The sequence below is a fragment of the Anser anser genome, assembly GCF_964211835.1.
Source record: "Anser anser genome assembly, chromosome: 4".
NCBI lineage: Eukaryota > Metazoa > Chordata > Aves > Anseriformes > Anatidae > Anser > Anser anser.
This window is the reverse complement of record NC_139724.1, coordinates 13,407,341-13,430,093: the sequence shown is the minus strand read 5'-3', so window position 1 is coordinate 13,430,093 and position 22,753 is coordinate 13,407,341. Positions and strand designations below refer to the sequence as shown.

The following is a 22,753-nucleotide window of genomic DNA, read 5'->3' as shown; positions in this document are numbered from 1 at the left end:
GAGAATTTCACATCTGTCATATATTTACTATCCCCAAAGAAAGAGGCTGTATTTGTACAAGGAATAGGGCCTTGAGAAACAGGGTCACACCAGATGTTCCAGGGCTGCAAGTCTGCATAGCCTCAAGATGTAAGGCTAATCAGTACAGACCCTAAATAATTAAGTTACTATGCTTTGTGAGATCTGCTGGCTAGTTAGAGGAGAAAGACCGCAATTCAATGCCGTAGTGAGAGAAAGGCAGGAAGAGCTCAGATATTATATATGTGGATGGGAGACAATCCAGCATTACTGGGGCGGACAGAGCACAGGACACAGAACATCAATCCATATCAAGCCAGGCATCAAAACAGACTGGTCCTGCCCCCTGAAGACTGCTATGAAGTTTTTGGCACTAGCGCTACAAATCATGGCATACAGCAAGACAGCCTAAATCATCCGGGTTTCTGCAAAACAGGATTCCTGCCTCCAGTTTTACATCAGTTCCCCAAGGACGCCTAACAGAGCATACAGGTTCATCCATTTTGTTCTTCATCTCCTCCATCTTACTCTTTTCCACCCCTTTAATCTATGGCTCCCGTGAATTCAGACGCTCTCTAAAACGAGGATTGTGGCTGCCAGGATGCAAAAACATGCTTGCAGCTCCTCGTGGTGACTGTTTTGTGCCTGGAGAGGTAGAAACGCTAAGCACATGCCAAAATCCTCTCACAACTAAGTGCTCGTCACCTCACACAATTTACAGCCAGACCTGTTTTGTCAGACAGCACAAAGTTAAGGAAGAACTTTATTTTTGATGGCTGTCTGACACTATAACATACAACTTCCAAGCCCTTTTATCAGCAGGGCTTGGAGACTCTGAGGTGTCTGCTGATGATACGAATTCATTATATATTTGGCTTCCGATCAACAGGCCTGTTTATTTATTTATTTTTCTCAATCAAATTAAGGAAAACAACCAAACATTATTAGATTTCTTAGGCCTCAGAATTCCCCCAGAGTAATATCTAATAGTAAGATTTTTAATTGCATATGCCTATAAAATTACAAAATGCAACGACAGGCCACGTTTCAAGTCACGCCGATGAAATGAAGGCTTGTTAAAGAGTTCCTTGCATTATTCTAAGTTTAGCCAGATCACCTCTCTACAGGTTTATTTGTATATATAGTATGAAAATTATATATGAGCACAAATACACATACACACATAACATACACAAAAAATTAATCCAGCGACGTGGATTTTCCTACAGATATTACAAGTAGGCATTCTTCCCTAAAACATGCTACAAATTACATACGCATAGATGTGAGCAGCAATTCTAGGAAGATATTAAGTGAGAAGTAGGATTTGGCCATCAATCTGCCTCACAGAGAACAGCCTTGCCTCCGCTGGAGGAGTAAGAGGGGGTCCTCACCGGACCACCTGTCAACACCAGTACCGACTTCTCCTCTGCAGCAGGGGAGCAGACACGTAGCAAAAGGGAAATGCCACATTTTTGAGATGTGCACGGTAGGTAACCTGGTGTGATTACCACTGCCTTTGTGGAGCACCACCCCAGTTTTCCCTGACTGCAGGGAAACCACTGCCATGTGGGTTTGTTCATCTGCACCCTGAACGCCAAAGGATCCCAGCTCCCAGCTCAACGCCAACTCGATGCAGCTAGCCTAGGCAGTCTGATGTCCTTGCTTGTAAACCAACACACATATTTCCCCTCCAGCCTCACAGAGAGTGGAGCATTACGTGAGATTCTGCTCTCTTGATACTAAATCAACCCTTATTGCAGCCTCCAGCATTTCAGTAATAAAACTAAAACACCGCAAATTAAAAATTGGAGACAGGTCTTTGAGCAACAAAAGCCACAGAGAAAAGAAGAAGAAACAAAAATCATTTGAATCAGCAGCACTGATGACTGCTAATTGTTCCTATAAGAGCTTGAAGGGGAACAGCATCCCCTGAGAATAAGGACTGCGTGCAGTGCTGTAGTTCTTGGGGCAGGTGAATAGCCCACGACCTGGTCAGCTCACTGAGCACTAAAATTTGGGAGAAGCTTTTGCAAACGCAAACCCAAGGTATGATCTCTCCCACATTACGCTCCAGCTTTCCCCAGCCCTCCAGGCTGAGTAGACCAGATTCAAAGTACATTTATATAGAATGCCTAACTTGCATGGTATTTGGATCAAGCCCTAAAAATTCTGTATTAACACGCCATTTATTTATGGCTTCATGTTCTGGAAATTTAAGAACATCAAACAATTTGACTGAGCTCCTAAAGCCCACCAAGCACTCCAGTTTCTACAGATTAGGACATAAGAGGCAGTAACAGTACCAGAATTACATACATCTATCCCATACTTCTTACTCTGCGCAACCACCCTAATGCACAGACTGACTCAAGGATCTTTGGCATCTATGAGTATTAAGTGAATCTGAAATTTACACCTCAGGATCTGCAGCAAGGCACCCAGCACTTTTAGCCACTTCAGAAAGCAGCACCACACAGCAAAGCACGAGGAAATATGTTAAAGAAGATATTGCTTTGGGTACAATTCCTTGAGTTTAAGGTGTGTGTTCAATACCGCACCGTGACTACAAGCACATTAATCCGCTCCTACATGCTTTAGGATGGGCAGACTGCAACATCTGTGTGGTGCTGGCCGAAAACCTTTTGAGCATCCCCGGGCTTGGAGCAGATTCACAAGAGGACATAGATGGTCCTGCCAGGCACCGGGAGGGTAATTCAGGTCGCTGCCTGGCACCAAACGATTTCCTGGAAATCATGGAAATTCTAAGTGAGGGAAAGCATCTAAATGCCCTGACACGCTTTTAATTTCTTCCCTTTCCAGAGTGTCTTTCCCAGATGAGTTGCTCATTGAGCAGCAGGAAACCTTTCCAGATTCAAATGAAACCACATTACCAAACAACATAACCAATTCAAGAAATTGTGATCGCTAAAGGAACCGACTGAACAACAGTGAATGTGCCCTAGAGTAATAAACATCAGATGGCTCTGGGATTCACTTAACATGACTGCAGAGTTGATAAAATGGATGTTAAAGATTTCTTCTAGGGAATCAGTAGTTTCATTTGCAATAAAGAGCTTCTGCTTGCTATTAGTGCTGGGCTAAGGGTGCTCTTTTTAACAGAGGAGAACAGCAAATTTGCCCCGATCCTGGGGGAGAAGGTTAGCAGGAACTGAGGAAGTGGTAAGAGAATGAAGGTGGCCATAATTCATTCCCCCATTCTCGCTCTTTTCTCATTTCAGCTTAAAGTACTTCACTGTGCCCAGCCTTTAAGGATGAAAGAACTAGGGCCAGATAACCCTGAGAAGTAATTTTTTCCCCCTCTCCAACCCCCGTGGTTTAAGCTTAGCTGAAGTTATTAGGAAAAGAAACAGGAATGACATCCCATCTGTGGGAGTATTCACTTCCAGAAAAGACGTGTTACAGATGCAAGCTTTCAGCCCTTTCAAATCCTAGCCATGGCTCCCTTCCTGCGCTGCTGGAAAGGTGGCTTTGCCCCAGCACTGCACAGCTACGTTGGCTGTGAAACTGTCTTCAGGTCCTGCACCTCCCCAAGCATCAGGGAGAAGATACAGCCTTTTGGCACAGCCTCATTCATCAAAACCCTGTACACAGCCCAGTACAGCAGGCTCTCTCCATCCCCTGGGGTAGCTTCCTGACATCTTCACCGTATAAAAGCTTTATCAGGAAGTTTAATATTAGCAAAGTATTAGCTAGAACTAGCGATGAGCCACATAGATTTCCATTTTCCCACTCAGGTAATAATGCAATAGGTGAAAGCAAACCAAGGAGGCAATTATCTCCACTACTCAGTACGAGTATGGTGTGAGGAAAGGGAAGCTGCCTGTTCCTATTCCTCTTTCTCTCTCTCCACTGCACTAGCCCTACTTAATCTTGGCACCAGTCCCTTTGGAGTATCCTACATGTCCAGGAGGACAGGGGGCAAGCTGTCCTCTCATGTCTAGAGGTAGCCACAGGTGTGAAAACAGTCCTGGTGCTACATGGTACCACTGGTTGTTGGCTAAGGAATGCCTGTATCTTTAACAGTCAGCTTGGACCCACTACATTTTTTTTTTTAGTGCTGGTTGCTTGGGATTATTAACTCCCAAAAGTTGTATAAAAATACCATTCTGATGTATTTAACTGTGAAAAATCAGTTGTTGCTGTTGGTTTTTTAATTACAAATAATGCTTACACCTAAACTCAATCCATACTAATTATATCACAGGCAGTTATGGCTTACACAGTACATTATCGTATTTTTTTCACTGGGACACTATAATGTTCCTAAAACCCAAATATCCACCAAGAGTGAAACAGCCTTAGCCCCACTAATATCCTGATCAGCTAGAAGTTTCTGGGATTATGAGTAAAACTGATTCAGAGAATAAGTCTCTTGGAAGAGTCCACTTTTAATAGCTATTGCATATTTATTTTGCATTTAGGCAGGACGAGGAGTAGTCAAGGACAGGACTAGGTAATGGTGCTTGCTATCCAGGTCTTTCTGCAGAATAGACACACCAGGATCAGTGTGGACGAAAAAATGCAACATTCACCTGAATCACGAGAGAAAGAAACATCCAGGCACTTCCCCAGAGATCCTGTCATCTAACCAATCGATGTCCCAGGTATGTTGGAGCTCTTTTATCATATCACTGAAAACAATTCACTGATAGGACAGTTTTATCCCAGCTACCCTTAAGCAATTAATCCCATCAGCCTTGTTTTTCCAGTGTTTTTTCACCCTCCCGCAGACAACCCATCCTCTACTCACTCATCACTGGCTAGGACCCAAACCAAATCTGCCAGCAGTAATGAGTTTCTGATGTGCACATTTGCATAGTCTGAACCGAAAAGAGATTAGATGGCTCAAGAGACTGGTTGGGAGCTAAGGTTTCCAGATCAAACCATACCAGGTCAGGAACAAATAAACCTAGCCATACTACTTAGCAACTGCTCGGCACCCGAAATGAAATGAATAGCTAGTGTTAGGTCAGTTTTTAGATGGCAGATGTCTGCACCACAACACCCATTCATTTCCTAGGGCTAATAACTACACAAATACACCTAAAAGCCTATAGATGCCAAGATTCAGCAAAACCTCTTCCCTCTTCTCCTAAAGCTCCTTATCCTGCTTTGTGACAAGATCTGTGTTGTACTTTTCAATACTGTGTTTTCAAAGATAACTTTCCTTAAAGAAGTTCACTAACAAAAACAGTTTTATAATCCCAGTAAAATATAATGGGAATTAAATTATGGTACAATAATTCACACTTAGCTGCACAGAGGCCATTTGGCCTTCATCTTTGTGCCTGAATGTGCTGGGCGTGAATTACTACACCATAATTCACATGCTGTCACATCTTATAGCTCAATTAACACTACAAAAATCAGAGTGCACAGAGCTGGTCACTAGAGATCAGAAACCAGCCTTGTCAGGAAACAGTTACAAACGCAACGAGCACCAGAGGTTATAGGCCTGCAGGACAATACAACTCCCCACTTCCTATTGCTATAAGAGCAAGAACTCTTTCTGTTGCTGGAGCCCACAAAGAAACGAGCATGTCCTGCTGCTCCATGCCATCAATATTCAGAAGGCTACAGGAAAGGATAACTTCCATACATTAATTTGGGCCCTAGTCACTAGTCTGCTTCTGTAGCTCCAGTCCTACAGCTTCAACTTCATTGCAACTACAGCTGTGCTGATGGCTATGGGTTGCATGGAAAGAGTGCTTCGGTGCACAAGCACCTAACACTGCAAATGGCAAGTGAAAATGGAAAAAGATCCTGTTTCCTACCATAATGTAGGAAGATGCTATGAGCACTTGCCAAACACTGGAAAAAAAAAATGGAGGGAAAAAAAAACACAACACACACACACGCAAAACAACCATTATCAGGTTAAAATCTCCTTCTTTATTTAGTGTGAAATTTGGAAATGAGTGAAGTGGGTCTGCACACAGACCTCTGCTCATGCTTAATGGTTTAAGTGAGAATTAAGTGGTGCATAGAGTCTTTGCAAGGTTGAATTTCACCCTCTATCAGCTTATAGATTGGTCAATCATCAGATGGAGAACTTAATACTCCTGATTTTAGTACACTCCTACTAATGAAAGCACTGTAGTATATACACAGAACAATCACCCTCTTTTGTCAGGGAAAGCCTTCCTTGATCACTTGTTCTGCTGCTGGAAAGGTGGCACTGCTGCAGGTAATACAAATTGCCAAGAATAGCAAATATTATAAATATTTCAAGGATGATTAATCTTTTAGAACAATGAAGTTAGGCAGAAGCCTGGAAGTCAGCTTGGCTATTTCACAACTAATAAAACATGTCTCTTGTATTTCATTTTGACTATATGAAGAGTATTGTACAAGTATAAAAGAAACACAGTATGTATTTTAAGCAGTGACAGCATTTTCACTGTATTAAAATAGTAGTGAGGCAAATGTTCAGCTCACATTAAACGGCACTCTGTCACTGAGGACCAGCTTGCTAGCATCATATATTCCCCCAAGAAAGATAATGCTGCTTGCCTTAACAGAATCATTGTCACCAGGCAACTGCCAGTGCTAGTCAGTAATAAATATTTCCACTGTTCCCACAGAAACTAGCTCGGCATCTCGACCTGCTAATGCCTAGAGAGATCAGCTTAACCTTCCAGGGCCACCTTCTCACAAAGACACAGCTGTACCTCACCATCATCATCTCCCAGAAATATTGGGACAATGCTGCAGAAGCGTAGAGGGGCACAACAGTAGACCAGATGAGGCTCTCTTTCTTGCTGCTGAAGTGATTTGAGAAGACTTCAAATTTCATTTCCTACTCTGCAAACAAGTTAGTTCAGCCCCATCTTGAAATCTTTGCTACACCTGCACCTTGCTCTATGATCAGATGACTCTTGTCTTGCCTATCCGTGCTGTAATAGCAAAAACTACTCTAGTACTAGAGATCTACTGATCTGTGAACGTCAGGCTTGGCTTTGGTTATATTATCACCTAACTTTTTTTTGCTTCAGTCTTGTTGAGCTTTGGACAAGTGTATGGTTCTGCCCCTTCCCCCAGAATCAAGTTTTATATGGAGAAAAAGATTTATAAGCCTAAGTAATCAGAGGAATCACTAACTAACCCCATGGATCATCTGGAGATAAAGTGCATAACCCACTAACAAACACAGTGTTAAAACATAAAAGAATAACCCCAAGCACACTGAAGACCCCAGAGGAAGAAGGAAGAAACCCCCACAGCTGACACTGGGTGTTGCTCAGGCAGGAACCTGGAGGCTAATGGTTCCCTCTCACAACGCACTGGCAGGACAAGGGCTTAGCAGCAGAGGAAACGGGCAGATAGCTGTGCCTGATGATTTGATTGCATTTGTAATGACCCCCAAAGGAAAATGGGCAATTTGAGTTATTGTTTCAATCGGAGTAATAAGCAGTTGTTCTATTTTGGATCAGACTACTAAAGCATTACAGTGACCAAAAAAACCCTCATTCTTGGATCCTCAAATACTGTATCTTTCAGGTGGCTGTTGTGAAACTATTTGCACAATACAATCCCTAAAAATAAACAATAAAACAATCTGATGGGATGATAAAGATCTTGGGATACAACAGGCCTTCAGCATTCTTCCAAAACCTAAGATAAGTAACTCGGTTGAAGACATGCAGAATTTCATTTTATAGTATCTTTTCTGCCCTGCTCTCAGCAGCATGACGTTTTGAATCTTGTTATTTCTATTATCATTTTTGTCCAGTAGCCTGGAAGTTTTAAATCTCAGCTCTCAGCCACACATGAGCATGAAAGCAATGTGACAGAGCAAGCGTACATCTCTTCAGGCTCGCAAGCTGAGCTGCTGCCTGTCACGTCTACCTCATTTTGGGTGAACTTTGACAGCACTCATTTGTCGGTAAAGAGAAATCTGCTCTGTTTGGGATCAAGGGGAAGAAGGTTGAGGAAGATGAGAACAGCTGCTCATTCCACAAAACGCCTGTGGGAAATTCACACATTACAGGATCAGTTTGCTCAGGTGTGCATAGGGTGGATGCAAGCCAAGCAGCACTTTCCTGGGAGCCCAGGCTTTTGGGTGCTTTAGAAAAAGACTTTGAACGAGCAGCGAGGAGGTGGGGGTGCAAAAGCAGAGTCCATTGCAGAGTCTTTGCAAAGACTGACAGCATTTGCTTTGTTGTTATTTGCTATTTTTGTTGGTGGTGGTATTGTTTTTTTATTACTATTATTATTTTTTATTCCCGGGCATTGTTGTTTTCTATCTCAGTTAATTCTCTAATTTTGTATATCTGGTTTAGTTTTACTCAACAGATGGATTTACAGACTTTGCTGGAGCTTAAAAGAGGGGGAGAGCATCCTGGGGTCTTTTGCACTGATCCACTGGCACACAACGCTATTTTCCACTGAAATAAAGAGCAACAGTAAAGAAAGCATGCACTACTCAAATCTGCTATTATCTTAAGTATTTCACATGTTTTGAGCATTTTCTGAGCTATGATTCAGAGCAGTCTGGGCAAAACCAGACATCACAGTGCCTCTGCATTTAGGATACAGTAGATTAACATAATCACCAAGAAACTGCAAGGATTCAAGACTCGTTCGCCTGTCATTACTGCTGCAGAACAACAGCAAGAAGGCACTGTACCAGGGCAGTATTCTGGGGGATTACTTTCCATCTTTGCAGATCACTGAAGTCATATAGCTGTTGACTCAACGCTTGTCATAACCCAAGACACAAAGTACACCCCCAGAAATGGGAGCTAAAAAAATGTCGGTCCTGTCCCACGTCCCGCCTCTCTCACCAAAAAAAGAACAAAGGAAAAAATAATAATTTATGGAATCCATCTATTATGTAACAATCACTGCAGATGAAGAGACTGTGTAAACTCAAACAGGGAATGAGATGTAGTGAGCCACGAACTGCAAAAGCAGTTTGTATCAACTCAGGTAATCGCTGCAGGACAGGAGCCCTTACAGTCCATGACACAGGGACTCGAATGTTCGAATACCGTTAAACGAAATACAAAACCTTTCTAGGTATAATGAAAGGGGATTACTAGAATAGAAAAACTGAGCAGGGCTTAAATGGATCATTTTTATATGCAAGGTGAAGTTGAAGGAACAGAAGGAACAACTTCTGCATTGACACCATCTTGCCATCTGCTTCATGCAGCTTTCTGTAGGTGCTTGCAAGGGGAAGGGCAGTGAGGGAGAGTACCTGAAAGCCATCAGATACTCAGTGTCCAATTTCAAAACCTTGGAAGCCGTATTAGACGATTTATTTCAACTTCCAGTACAACTCTAATGCACATGCCCTTTGTTCTCCATGGGAGACTGAATGGGTTTGACCGCCCAGCGCTAGCTGATACCAAACATACTCTTATCATGACACACAGCTATATTGTAGTTTTTTCCCTTTGTTTAGGATAAAGAACATACCACTTCTAAAAACCAGACACATGCTCAGTATCTGCTTCCCTCACAAAAAGCAACAGAACAAAGTTCCGAGATGCTAACTGCATCTTGGTCAATATTAGAGAACAAAACAAGGAGAGCTAAATTTGATTCCAAGTCCTTGTGCTCAGACCAAAGGTCTTCACTATCCAATACTCAAAAACGTCTAGGAGCCTCTACTGCACTCTTATTAGCAATTTACAGGGATGAGAAAACATGTAAGGGTCAGATTTACCACTATTGACTGCTACCAAAAAAAAACAACAAAAACAACACACCAAAAAAACCCAACCCAAAACAGACAGACAGACAAAAAAAAAATCCACAGCAGCCACCCCATATACCTACTTTGCAGAAAAGCATAAAGATTACAACTGTAACGACATTTCCAGGTGCCTAGTTTCTACATCCCTGGTATTTGCTCGTCTGTAGCACAATATGACTCTTAAGATACTTGTGACATTTTCATTTCTTGCAACTATCATGCAGGATTTTCCAGCTACAGTGGCACTTTGATTTAAAAACAGAACTGCCAGAGGCATGTTTACATTGTTAATTGCTTTAACTGTTAATATTGTTTAATTATAAAGATTTACAAAACATTTACCATTTAACTTTCCTGGAAAAGAATGGAGAGCACCTTTCCTAATAGCTCTTTCCATTCCACCCCAGTTGGTTTGCTCAGTTTAATTATTCATTCTAATTTTCAAATCAGTGAGGAGTTTTGCTTGAAGAATGATAGTACAGATAACCTTTGTGCACAAAGGTGTTATAAGTGATATGAGCAGACGGGTTGTGCTCTAGAAATAGATATGTTCAGTAAATTACATGGAATTCATTTTTTTTAGCCTTCTTTGCTGTAAAACTTCACTTTAGAGTCTTAGCACACACACAATAGATGCTGAGCATATAGGCCTTTTTTTTTTTTTTTTTTTTTTTTTTTGCATTTTCAATGCAGAGGCACACAGGCTAAATCCAAGGAGTTATCTTATTTACAGACATGCTCCCATTGAACTGAAATTAAAATGGCATACTCAGTGGAGCTCACCTTCCATTTGGGCATCACGTAACTAGCCAAATTTTCCAAAGCTCTGCTCTGACGATTTAGGAACCTAGATCGATTACTGAGATCGATTACTGAGAACAGGAGCTCCTGAACCCTTTAGCATTTAAGAAATCTGGACATTTACTTGTGTGGCCTACATTGGGGTTTCTCACATTAAAAACAAGAGCAAACAAACAAAACAAAAACAACCCAAGGCCTTGAAGTCTTATCCCAAGTAATTAATCATGTCATATTTCACTTAATTTTTTCCTGGCTAATAAAATAAACAATTTTTTTCCACTTAAATATATATATATAATGGACACTGTAGGCAACAGTACGCTGTACACAGACTTTGGAGTGAGAGCTAATATATCCCCACAGCATAGTAGTGGTGCCTTATGATCTTAGCTCAGCTCTCAGAGGCTGCCTGGTTGCATCAGCACAGTGCTACAGCTAATGACTCTGCGCTTCCAGGTGGGTTACACGGTATACCAGGCTAAAGGCAACTACACAGTTTTTGGTTCTCATGGTCTGACATGACAGTGATTAAGATCCCACCCTCGCTGGAGCTGTGGCTAAAGAGGGGGACACAGCCCCCTGTCGAACAGTATTCACAAAAGGGAAAATCATTTCCCTGCAGAGTCCAGGAGAGACAATCACAGTGACACACATCCAACAGAGTAGGCTTGGGCATGAGGAAGAAAGTCTGCCTTATTGTAGCAGCTAAACTCAAGAACAGAAATCTTTCTGTGACCAGAATTCTTTGTTTCAAGACTTAATTAGTCATAACGTAGCCTGGGAATTCAAAGACCTTGGGGTGGAAGTGGGAAGAGAAAACAACATCCTGGAAAAAACAGATTAGGTAGAAAAAGTAGAGACATAATCTTTGCTATTTTCCATTCTCTCTTCCCGTCCCACGGGCAAATTTCCCCGTCTCTCACTCACCATGGGCTAACGGTGTTAAGAGCATTGTGAAGAACAGCAGCTGTGATGACCACATGACTGTGAAGGAGGGCTTGAAAGTATCCCAGCAAACAAGGGTTCAAACAAAACAAGGTGAGCGTCCTCCTGCGCTTGCTTCCAGCACTTCGACTGTTGGCCTTCGACTCACATCCGAGAAAGGGGAAAAAGCCAATCAAAAATGATAATAAAAAAAAATAGTAATAAAAAAAAATCCCACAGACAGTATCCAGAATCTGAGACCTAGAAATGAGAAAGGAAAAAAAATGTCGTTAGTAAAACACTAAGATAGGTGTTTTCAATCAAGTCTTGCTGCATTTCTCTGCTGCCAACAGCTGTAAAGGCAAACATATCTTCCCCCCAGCCCTTCAGATGTTCTTTATGTACAATAGGAATTAAAACTTGTCTCCAAGAGAGACAGTTTGTACATCACTAATATTCCACTTCACCTCTTAAAGCAGGGCTTAAGGCAGTGGTTTTGAACATAATGCCCATGGGACCAGGGAGTCCACAGGCCTGAAAGGTGACTGGAAAAAACAAGTCCGTACGGATTGCACTAGAACCTACTACATACATGGGACTTCTAAAACAACCTGCAACTCTCTGGGAAACGCTTGTGTATTTACAAATCAAAAAATGAGAGAAATTTCATTGCTGAAAAGGGTTTATTTGGTGCGGAGGCTCTGGGCCTATTTCTCTGCAAGAGATTAATTTCCACCCCAGCTGCTTCCTTTCCACCCAAAACCCTCAGGTACAGGGCCCAGCAGTAAAATCAAGCTCCTGAAAGAGCAAACTTGCCAGCGTGTAGGCAAACCAACAAACTTCAGATGCCAGGGTTCACTTCACCATTTGGTCTAGGCCATACCCGTGAGCACACATGGAAGGCGCAACGCGCTTAAAATCATAGAGTCTCTTAGGTTGGAAAAGATGGATTAGTCGCAGCCTAGGGGTAAGATGCCTGCACAATACTCCTGCTTCTCGTTAATCTTTAATCTCTAATTTTAACCCAGGTCGATGCATTGGCCAGAAGTTATCCATGCACGTTGGCCATGTGTCCCGAATGCCGTGACTCAGGCAGCACCATGGTCGGCCTCACATTTGCACGCCAACAGCATGGGAGGCCTCTCAACAACTTCCTCCTCACAGCACCGGGGTTCCCTCTTCAGAGTGATGGTGAGCAAGGGAAGGAAGTTAGGTTTTAACCTTGCTGAACTTACCAAAGTTGACAGTCCTGAAGACTTGGGCAGAAACTGAACCCAGTTCTTCCCCACGTAGCTGGGCACCATATTACTCCTTCCTGCTAAAACCTTTCACTCCCTCTGTCGAGGCCCTCACCAAGATGCCAGTCAGTGAGGTCAGCAACATGGTTTGGGAGTATGTCTGCTGATAACATGCCTAAAAGCTTCTATATCCCCTCTCCTTTGAGGTCTCCTATATGGCTCTAAATCACCAAATCTGGACTAGGCTTTGAAGCCAAGTAGAGCCTGGAAGTCCCACTTACCCTGCAGCTACCATCTCTGGTTACTGCCAGTGGCTCAGTCGCTCACATCTAGTCGAGCTCACAGAATCACAGAATTCATTCACAGAATGGCTGAGGTTGGAAGGGACCTCTGGAGATCATCTGGTCCAACCCCCCTGCCGAGCAGGGTCACCCAGAGCACGTTGCACAGGATGGCATCCAGGTGGGTTTTGGATATCTCCAGAGAAGGAGACTCCACAACCTCTCTGGGCAGCCTGTCCCAGTGCTCCGTCACCCCCGCAGTGCAGTTCTTGTCCATCCCACACTCTTACAGGAAGGCATGGGGAAATTGGAATCTATGCTTGAATAGAAACATTCACTCATTTAATTGCAGAAAGGATTCCAGCTTCCCATCATTTTAATCTCTCAAGAAGGGGCTAGATGGCCACAGTGACTCAAACTTGGCAGGAATAAAACAACAACTGTACAGAGTTAAGCCATGGCATCAGTTTGAGACTTAGCTCCCTGCTGACTTTGAAATGATGATAAAATATGAGGAACTGTAAAGTACTTTGCATATCTGTTTTGAACTCGCTAGACTCTGCAGCCTTCACAGCACTGGTCTAATTAAAAATCTCTCAAAAAAATCTCTGATCAACAGAAGTTATTCTTCTCTGAGCAAAGAAGCTGTTTTTGCCAATTTTTGTTCTTACCCAAAACCCAGTTTGAGCCAAAAAGCTCTATGAAAAACTATGCTGCATGCCATTGTGATGTGGATATATTCCTGAAACTCAGGCATGACAAAGTGGCCTTTGTTCTGCCTCCTATCTTTGCTGATCAACTAAGTCAAACCCCACATTGTTCAGCACCAAAGTCTATAAGGAAGCTGCATTTTTTCTGGTAAGTATATCTGCTTGCTCTGCCAAAATTTTGTTCTCCCGCTTTTCTCTCCTCACCAGTCTCCCCCTGTAATTTGTTCATTTAAATGTAGCATTTAATGTCTGAGGCTTTTTCTCAGTTCTGACTGTGGTGACTAAAAAGCCCAAGGTCACTATGCAGGCAAGTGGCTTCTTTACAGACAAGCAAGAAATGGGAACTTGCTCAAGCTAGGACAATAGCCACTGACAATATTTAAAGCCTATTTTCCAAAGGAAGACAAGACCTATGAAGATTTTAAATTATATTTTTGAAATAGTGAACAAGTTTTCCATTTATATTATAGAAAACTAGCAGCGTACATCAAAATACCCCACGGGCCATTGTTTACGTGTGCTATTTCTATAGCATCATCATTATAAAGAGTTTTAAAAGTGAGAAGCTTTTTGTGCTACAAAATTTGAAAAGCTATACACAGAGATAGGGGGAAGCTGTCTGATCTCAGGTACACTGCCCTGAAGAAAAAAACTCAGTCAGGGAGCGAAAGAGTGGAGGTTTGTTTTCTAATTTTTATTTGTGTAAACTGATTCAAGTTCTGGATAATCTGAACCTGTTAGAAAGAGATAACATTATGATGCAATAAAAGCTTTTTGGGTATAAACTCAAGAAGTCACAAATGATTTATGATACCTATCCCAGAGAAGGGATAATTGTCAATAAATATTTACATGGTAGTCTTTAAAGTAATTTTTATTTGTCTGCCTGTGTTTTCCTACATGATTGAATTCAATAACTCTTCTGGGGTCTCTTGGGCTGTGACTCAGGAAGCAAAAGGATTCACCTGCTTTTCAGAAAGTCCAAACACTAAATTGGGGACCTGATCCCCTGCAACCTGACAGAAGTGCAAATAAACATTTCATCCTACCAGAAGGGACATTATCCAGTCACAGAGCTCCTGTGCAAAACGGAAGTGATAGGACTAGCTCATTAGGCACCCTTTACTCTGGTAAAAAGTCTGTCCCAATACTACATGTTCTTTCCCAACAGAGTAAAAAGAGCCAGAGACACAGCCTGTCCGGCTGTTTCCACTGGTGGACATGGCCTTGCCCTTAAGCTTGCTCCTACAAAGACTTGTTCAAACCCTTAAGATTTGTGCATGAGCCTACCAAATCCACAACATGCATAGAGAACTGTTGAAGTTGCTCAACAACTTCAGCACCGCTGTATGAACCAAACACATTGTAGTGCTACAAAATTCTGTTCGGTTTTGTATTTTTTTATGGTCAAATAATCGCACTGTGTTCATGAACATGAAATATGCAGAACAATTACATAGAAAACAAGTGGAGCAAACCTTTTTTTAACGGTCACACAACCTCTCTCAAGAAGCACTTATGAGATGCAAAAAGAGGTTTGCAAAACAAAATTCACTTCATCTTTGGATTATCTCCACGTAATGTACAGCCAAAGGGAGAAACCAGAGCACGTACCCGTGAACTTTAGAGTTCTATTACATTTATTGATGCAAGAAGGGGATATACTATCACAGTGAAAGAGTTAAGGGTTACACTTGACCTAAGGGGTTTGGATTTGAACCACGAGGATGACACAGCTCGCATTAATTTACAAGAAAGTTCTTCTGCTCAATGACCTTTCTGCCTATAGGGCTGCCCCTGACAGCATCATGGGCTGATCTGCTGCCAAGCATCACCCAAACCTGATTTGCATGCTGACAGTTCCCAAAATCCAACCCAAAGTGGTACTGACAGGGTAGGAGAAAGCCAAAGGAAACTACAGCTTTGTGAGGTAGAGATGTGCAATGAAGTATTTGTCAAGACATTCATGTATAAAGGAGTATTATGGATACACTAACTCAACATCTACCCAAGGCTCTCATTTGGTAGCTGATGGGAAGCAGCACGCTGGGGCGTTTTCTGAGCTCACCTCGTGACAGCGTCCAGACAGGGTGAAAAAGAAAAGGAAACCAGTCTATCTAGTGAGTGAACAAAGTCTGAATTCAAAGCAGAATTTAGAGCAGCACGAGCCAAACCTGTCACAAATCCCCCCTAATTACCGCCTTTGCCCAAACATGAGCATTTGCACCTGCACAAAGCCAGACACTCCTCTCCTTGCCCGGCAAAATCTTCCTGCCTTCCTCAGGCACCCAGCATGTTCTGAACAGTCATGGTGTGGCCACAGGAGGGGCAGGAGTGTTTTCAATGACATTGATTTGCAAAAGCCAGATAGAAATGCACCGCTTTTCTTGCCCAGTTTTACTTCAAAACAATTTTCTCCCCTCCCCTGAAAATGTGTTTAGCAAAACTAACTTAAAATTACAAATCACTGATGCAAGGATTGCTTTATATTCCTTAATAGAAAAGATTCCTACACGTATCTCCTTCTTTGGCAGAAGTTGCTTACTAAGTAAAAAATAAGTATGTTTCAAACAAATACTGATTAAATCCACTATTTACAGGAACAAAAGTTTGGCAGTAATAAACTGTTTGAAGCTGATGGGCCAAATTGGAACCATGGATGCGATTCTCAGCATCTCAGCATTTGCTACTTGCAGAGCAATTTATACCAGAAACTATTTTCAGAATTTTACTAAGAAAAGACAGAAGGGAAATAACCACAGCAAGAGAAAAGAAAAAATGCAATCTCTTCAGAAGTAAATAAATTCACTGGAATTTAAAGTTAAAGAAGTCTCTTTCAGGTAAGAGAATGTCCTGCATTGCTGCTCCCATTACGAAGAGCTAAACTAAAGAATTATTGCTCTAATACATTTGGTTACAAGTTATCTGCAAAACACTTTTTCTTTTTTAATTTTTTGCACCACTACAAAAAAAGAAGAGTTTTGCCCTTCCCACCTTTATCCAATTTTCAATCCTTTCCCCACTCAGGATATGGCTCCATGGTCACCTTCAGGGGCAGCAACGCAACCCACCATGTAAGGGTCATGTCATGGTACAAACCAGTGGGAGCAGGGCAGCACTTGTGGCATTTCAATGAAACCACAAGCACCTTCACTCCTGTCCACCCACCGAAGTTGCCACCAGAGGGACGGGGTTATTTAGGAATGGATTTTTTCAATGATCATTTTTGTAAGTCAGGAACACCTTACTGATACATGAACTCTGGATTGTCTGGCAACTTTTCTGTGTCTGCGTTTAGCCCAGGAGAAGATTCATCCTATATGGCAAATGCTGATAAAGTTAGAGATCTCACAAAGTTGAGGAAAACGAGTTTTGGTTACTCAGAATTAACAGTGGCAGCCCTTTTGGCGCTTCATTTCAGGTTTAAGTTTGTTAGATGGATGCGCTACGAGAGTCGGGGCAGTCGGCCCAGTGGCCCATCTTAGGGTGAGTGGGTGTACCAGCTTGTACTTCAACCTGCTTTGTGTCTACACGTCCTTTCTGTACCACAGCCTCTATTCCCATTTTTCCTCACGTCTCTGCTGGGCCTGCAAACGTCGAAGGAAGCTACGCAACCCTCTCATCCCAAATGCACAAAGCAACAAGATATTTCCAAGTCCCCATTCCCAAGCAAGGGTTCAGACAAGAGCACCTGCACCTCCGTCCCCAATGGCACATGCCTTCATTAATATTGTCCATATTGTTTGAAAACCTAGGTGCATTCTGCCCTTTACTCCTCCTCTACATCTCGCACTGTAGTGTAGCACTTTGAGAAGTAATTTTAAAAACCTTAAAAGCAGGCAACAATGGCTGATAAGTTCACACTCATTCTACGTTCTCAAATATCATTGCAGCGCTACTTACACTCCCCCAAGAGGAGCAGCAGAGGCAGCAAGGAACCACTGTCAGCTCAAACCAAGCCTCATCAACCACCTGTTTAGGCTGTAATTCAAAGTGACAAAGAACTCTTTAGATGTACTACAGGATTCACGGCAAAATAACTCTCAAGTGTTAAGTGAGTTAATTCATTTCAGATTAATCAAGCCTTTGATAGGAGCACACTCGAATACAGACCAGCTGAATCTAATAGCTTTTTTTTTTTTTCCTCCTCAGTATAGGTGAAATGGGAGGTTTTTGTGCTCTCCCAAAGGTCAAAGGGGGAATTTAAGCTATCAGCTGCTTGTTGGTTTTCCCATTCAATCCAGGATCAAAGCAATTTCAGAGGAAAATGGTAACCAAACTAAAAGTGAAACTACTCACATGTCTTGTGACTACACATTAGAAGATAGGGGGGAAGGAACAGAGAGAAAAGTAAAAGTCTTGGAAATGCTTTCCAGAAGCTTTTAAAAATTGTACTGAATTGTATCCACCACAATAGCACCGCTACTGAATGCTCTCGCTTTAAGTACCTGCCGGTTATCCTCTGCAACATACTTCATTACAGACTTAAAAGAGGAACGTACAGCATTCGCAATGTCCCTAAATGTATGCAAATATACGATAACGCTTACAACATTTCAAAAGGCAGAGTGTATTATTTGAGCATGTGGTTAAACACGCAAATATTTGTACTCCTTTACTGCTCCTAGATCAGCAGGTGTTCCCAAAACTGATGACAAAAAGCTTTGTAAGTCTCAGTGGTTAAGCACCGCGTGCTAAAGCAGCTCATAGATTGCAAGAAGCAAGTCATCCCCCTCCACTACTCCAATGTCAAGGAGAAATCCCCCCCATATGCCTTGCAAACAGCTAGGTAATCCTAAAACTTCTGACCACCTGAAACAATTCCATCTCATTATCACATACAAATCATCTACAAAATAATATACTGTTGTTACAAATATGGTCTGAAAACTTTATTTTTTGGATGGAGGAGGGGGAATTAAGATCATTCTAAAAATTTATCATACCTACATCATATGCCATCTTTCTCAAATGTATTAGGTTGTAGTACATCTCCTTTACGAGGCAAATAACACACAGGCAAACGCTCCTAAGAGCATTGCCAACAGTCATGATTTCATTGCGTGACTCTCAGTATGTGGCAATTCCTTGGAATAATGAAAATTTCAGCTTCATTTTCAAGTTAGTTTCTCCTTACAGAGAAAAGCTGAAAAATAGGACCCAAATGCAGTTTAGTGGCTCAGCAAATCAGTGGTAAATAAACACAACTCAACATATTTGTTTGATTTAAAATTCATATGACTTTTAATCAATCTCATAATTTTTTCTGTGAATGATTCATGCTGTTGAAAGCCTGGGTTTGACAATACTCTCATAATGCTTATTTGCATGTCACAGAGCTTTGGGCAATTCTTCCGTGACAAATAAAACATGTGGTGCACGCGTCGCAAATGGAGACAAGCTTATCTCCTGGGTCCGCATAAATTTAACTTCCCTTTGCTACCATGATCACCGCTTGTATTTTGAGGCATCACTTCTCCCATACATACTGGCCCTGCTGAATATATTCGAGTGTCTTATCAATGCTGTAATTGTGATGGCACCGATTCTGCATAGGGTCTTGCTTTAAACCAAGAAAGTGACAGCCTCCAAGAAGCAAATTAGCCAAAAGAAATTACAGAAGACTCCATGAGAGTTTAAATAGCACATCTTCAAGTGAAGTGCGATATTGGGGCCAGAGGACGCACACTCCTCAGTGTCACTGGATGTAACCTTTAAAATAATTTTCAGTATCTCCGCTCTCTCTCACTTCCCTTTCATCCCACCTCTAATTTTCTTCCTTTAGGATGGTGCACAAGCTTTCAGAGCTGTTTGCTGTCAAAAAGTGGCAGACGTTAAAGATGGCTTCTTGAAATGACCAATCTTTTTCGTGAATCGTGCAGTTTGGAAAAGGGGGAAAGAGACTGACTGCCTCGTGTCCACCTCTTAGTGGACTCCTTCGCAACCCAGCTGGCCCCATAGCTCTTTGCTGGGATATGAAGGTTAAACAGCAAAGTTAGACACTAACAGCTAGAGAGAGATGAGCAATGCTGAGCTGAAGCAGGCAGCCTAGCCTCTGTGACGGCTTGTTTCATGGGGCCCCAGCAGCAAGGACCTGACAGACAGCAGTGCGTGAACTGAAATACCAAATGCGGTCAAAACCACATTTGTCATAGGAAGCAGTACTTTTGACACTGCTGTATTTCCTCAGCCCTTGACTGACTCCAGTTGCAGTCACTACGTGCGTATATAACTAACTATATGCAGTAATAAAAAGGAAAAAAGTACTACTTGCCTGAGCGATTGCAGTGAAAATAGCGCCAAAGCTGTGATCTCTCTCCTGTATGTAAAATGTGTCTCCAGTGCCTTTTTATTCTGCTCTTGCTTACTATTCCTTTCTCAAATGGATGGTAACAGATATTTCTTGTTTTGCACTAAGAAAATGTAATTTCCTTCACTTTTGTGCTGATTAGGAAATTAACAGGCAGTATAACCAAGGTTAATTGCTTTTCCCATTTAAAATACACTGCTGTTGAAAGAATTAGAGCAACAACGAAAGATCACCTATACACGTGTGCACACAACTGTGTGCACGTGCACCCTATCAAATAAAAAAATCCCTGGCAAATGAAATTAATGGGAAAAGCCAAATGAATAACACTTTTTTTTTTAGAAGAAAGTTATCTAGGAAAAAGTTAAGTTTAATTGTCTTTCAGATCTGTTATGATGTAATAAATGTCTATTAATGTTAAGCTGCAAATTGGGTTTTAATGATCATTGCTATTTTTGGCTGGTGGGTGACATGTAGTTTAAATATAAAACAGATTTATGGTTTACACCGGGATGACTTTCTCGGACGACTCTCCTTGACTTAACCTCTTCACACCCCACAAGACATTTAATATAATTTTATTTCTAATAGACTTCAAGCCAATAGGATCATATTTGCTACTACTGATGTTTTCAATGAGAAATAAAATCAATGAGGTTTATGCTGAAGATAAGTGTAAGTGATTACTTAAGTATAAGTGGCTTGGAAAATATTAGGAGGGTTATATTATTCAACCAAATGATGCAAATTAAGAAACAGTCTGGATAGAAGTAAAATGTATGAAAAACTCCCGACCTTGCCACGTAGAAGAAACTGTAGATATAGATATACATATACATATATCTATACATATATATTTTTTTTTTTATATATGTATTTTTTTTTTATGTGGGCACTCTCAAAAACTGGTACTAGAAAGGAAGAAACTTGGATTCATTTTTCAAAACAGGTGGTTAACGTTAAGCATTCATACCTCATGGTAGGGAAAAAAAAAAAAATCTCTTCTTAGACCCAAAGACAATAAAGCAGCCTGGTTGCTAGGAGAAAAACAAACAGCACTCAATGTAGTCTAAGAAGAACGGGCAAGCAAGGCAAAGCCAGTCCACAGCCTGAGTGGGAAAGCAAGACAGCAACACAGAAGTGCCGTGTGTCAGAAATAGTAAGGGAGAGAGATGCATGCGGAAGAGTAAATGTGATATTTAAATTTGTGGGTGTGGTATTTTCCAGTGAGCTACACACACAGGGATAATAGAAAACCTAATAGACCACGTATCAGAACAAAAAGAATTTGCAGTTCCCTGTAACAAAAGGCTATGTAGTAATAACAAAGAGGCTGTTTTTTCCCACATTTTACCATGTTAATGACTTATGTTACATATTAATCAACAGTTCAGTCTCTTTGATCTTTGGAGAAGAAAAAGATTTAATTATCATACTCATTTTCTGCACAGTTACTTTTTTATTATTATTTATATTTTGGTAATAGAGGTCACCATCTAACCCAAAGTCTAGTTTAGAAAGGTCCCAGGCATTCTCACAGCAAAACACATCTTTTGTCCCCCTTCCCTTTTCCTCCCTGGTATTATCCAATCAACAAAAGATGGGAGAAAAAAACACACCATCTCTTTTGCAGAAAATAGTGTTGTAGAGATAACGGCTGGGATTTCCATGTGTGCCATTCTACAACTCCGAAAACGAAGCTTCAGCCAGTAAGTGGACTATTTCCAGCTGACTTTGATAACAAGTAGTAAATGTTCAGCACTTCTTTAATCCCTGAAGAAACAGCCCTTCCCAATGAAAGCAACCATACCCAAAACAATCTCTGATTAAAATATTTATTTTTTTCCAGTAATAGGCAGTTGCCTTAGCATTGTCTGTCTCCAAAGGTGCACGCTGATCCTTTGGGATCTCTCCAGACTATTACTTCAAGACTAATGTTCAGAGGCCTGCTCCAAGACTGAAGTTCAATTAGTAAACTGGATACTAAAGCTCTCATTGGACCTTCCAGAAATTAAACAACAACCCTCAGCATCCCTCTTACTGCCTTCCTGAAGATGAAGGACAAGTTTATTGCCAATAACGTAAAAAGTGCTGCTGCTAAACCCACCCAATGACAAAGCAAGGGCTCACCTGTTTGTGAATGTACCCCAGTGAAACCCCGAGCCCCTTCCTCAAACTCCAACTGACCGACTGCACTTTCTTTGGTTCCTTTGTAATAAGGAGCATTGTACAACTAGACATTACGGTGATTTACAACCACAAAGGGCCACTGCACTACAGCTGAAAGCCAACGCTTCTCTTGGTACTACAAAGGAAACATTTTATACCAGAAACTCTCGATGGATAAAATATTTATACAATATGGATCGCATACACTTCTCTTTTCCCTTTTGAAGTAAAACAAAGGCCAGATATTTCCAGCTGAAATTACAAGAGGGATCTTAACTAAACAGACCTTTTAAACATGGTTGGAACTTCACCAGGAACTTCCAGTTGAAGTCTCTGTGCTTGCATCGTGCCTTGGAGTTATCAAGAGCCATGTGGTGGCCAGTTCTGCTAAAGGAATGGCCCTCTAATTCTTGCAAAAGGCATTTTTAAAGGCAACATACGTCCTTGCAAAAGAGCAGAGACTAACTCTAGTTAAGCATGTATTCTTTTTAAAGAGGACTATAAAATGTCTAAACAATAAAACGTTTGGGTGGGTGAAAGGCTAAAATTAATTAATTCCTTGAGTGCTTTCTTGC

General features: G+C 41.5%; 1 protein-coding gene across 28 annotated transcripts in view; it reads right to left on the bottom strand.

The window, feature by feature from the left end:
* ADGRL3 (adhesion G protein-coupled receptor L3) overlaps positions 1 to 22,753 on the bottom strand; it is a 536,452-nt gene that overhangs the window by 330,942 nt on the left and 182,757 nt on the right. For all 28 annotated transcript variants that reach the window (XM_083833098.1, XM_083833095.1, XM_083833096.1 and 25 more), the window contains one exon: positions 11,474 to 11,731. In XM_083833098.1, the coding sequence (XP_083689224.1) occupies positions 11,474 to 11,528 (55 nt within the window). In that variant the 5' untranslated portion in view covers positions 11,529 to 11,731. The remainder of the gene's footprint in view (positions 1 to 11,473; positions 11,732 to 22,753) is intronic.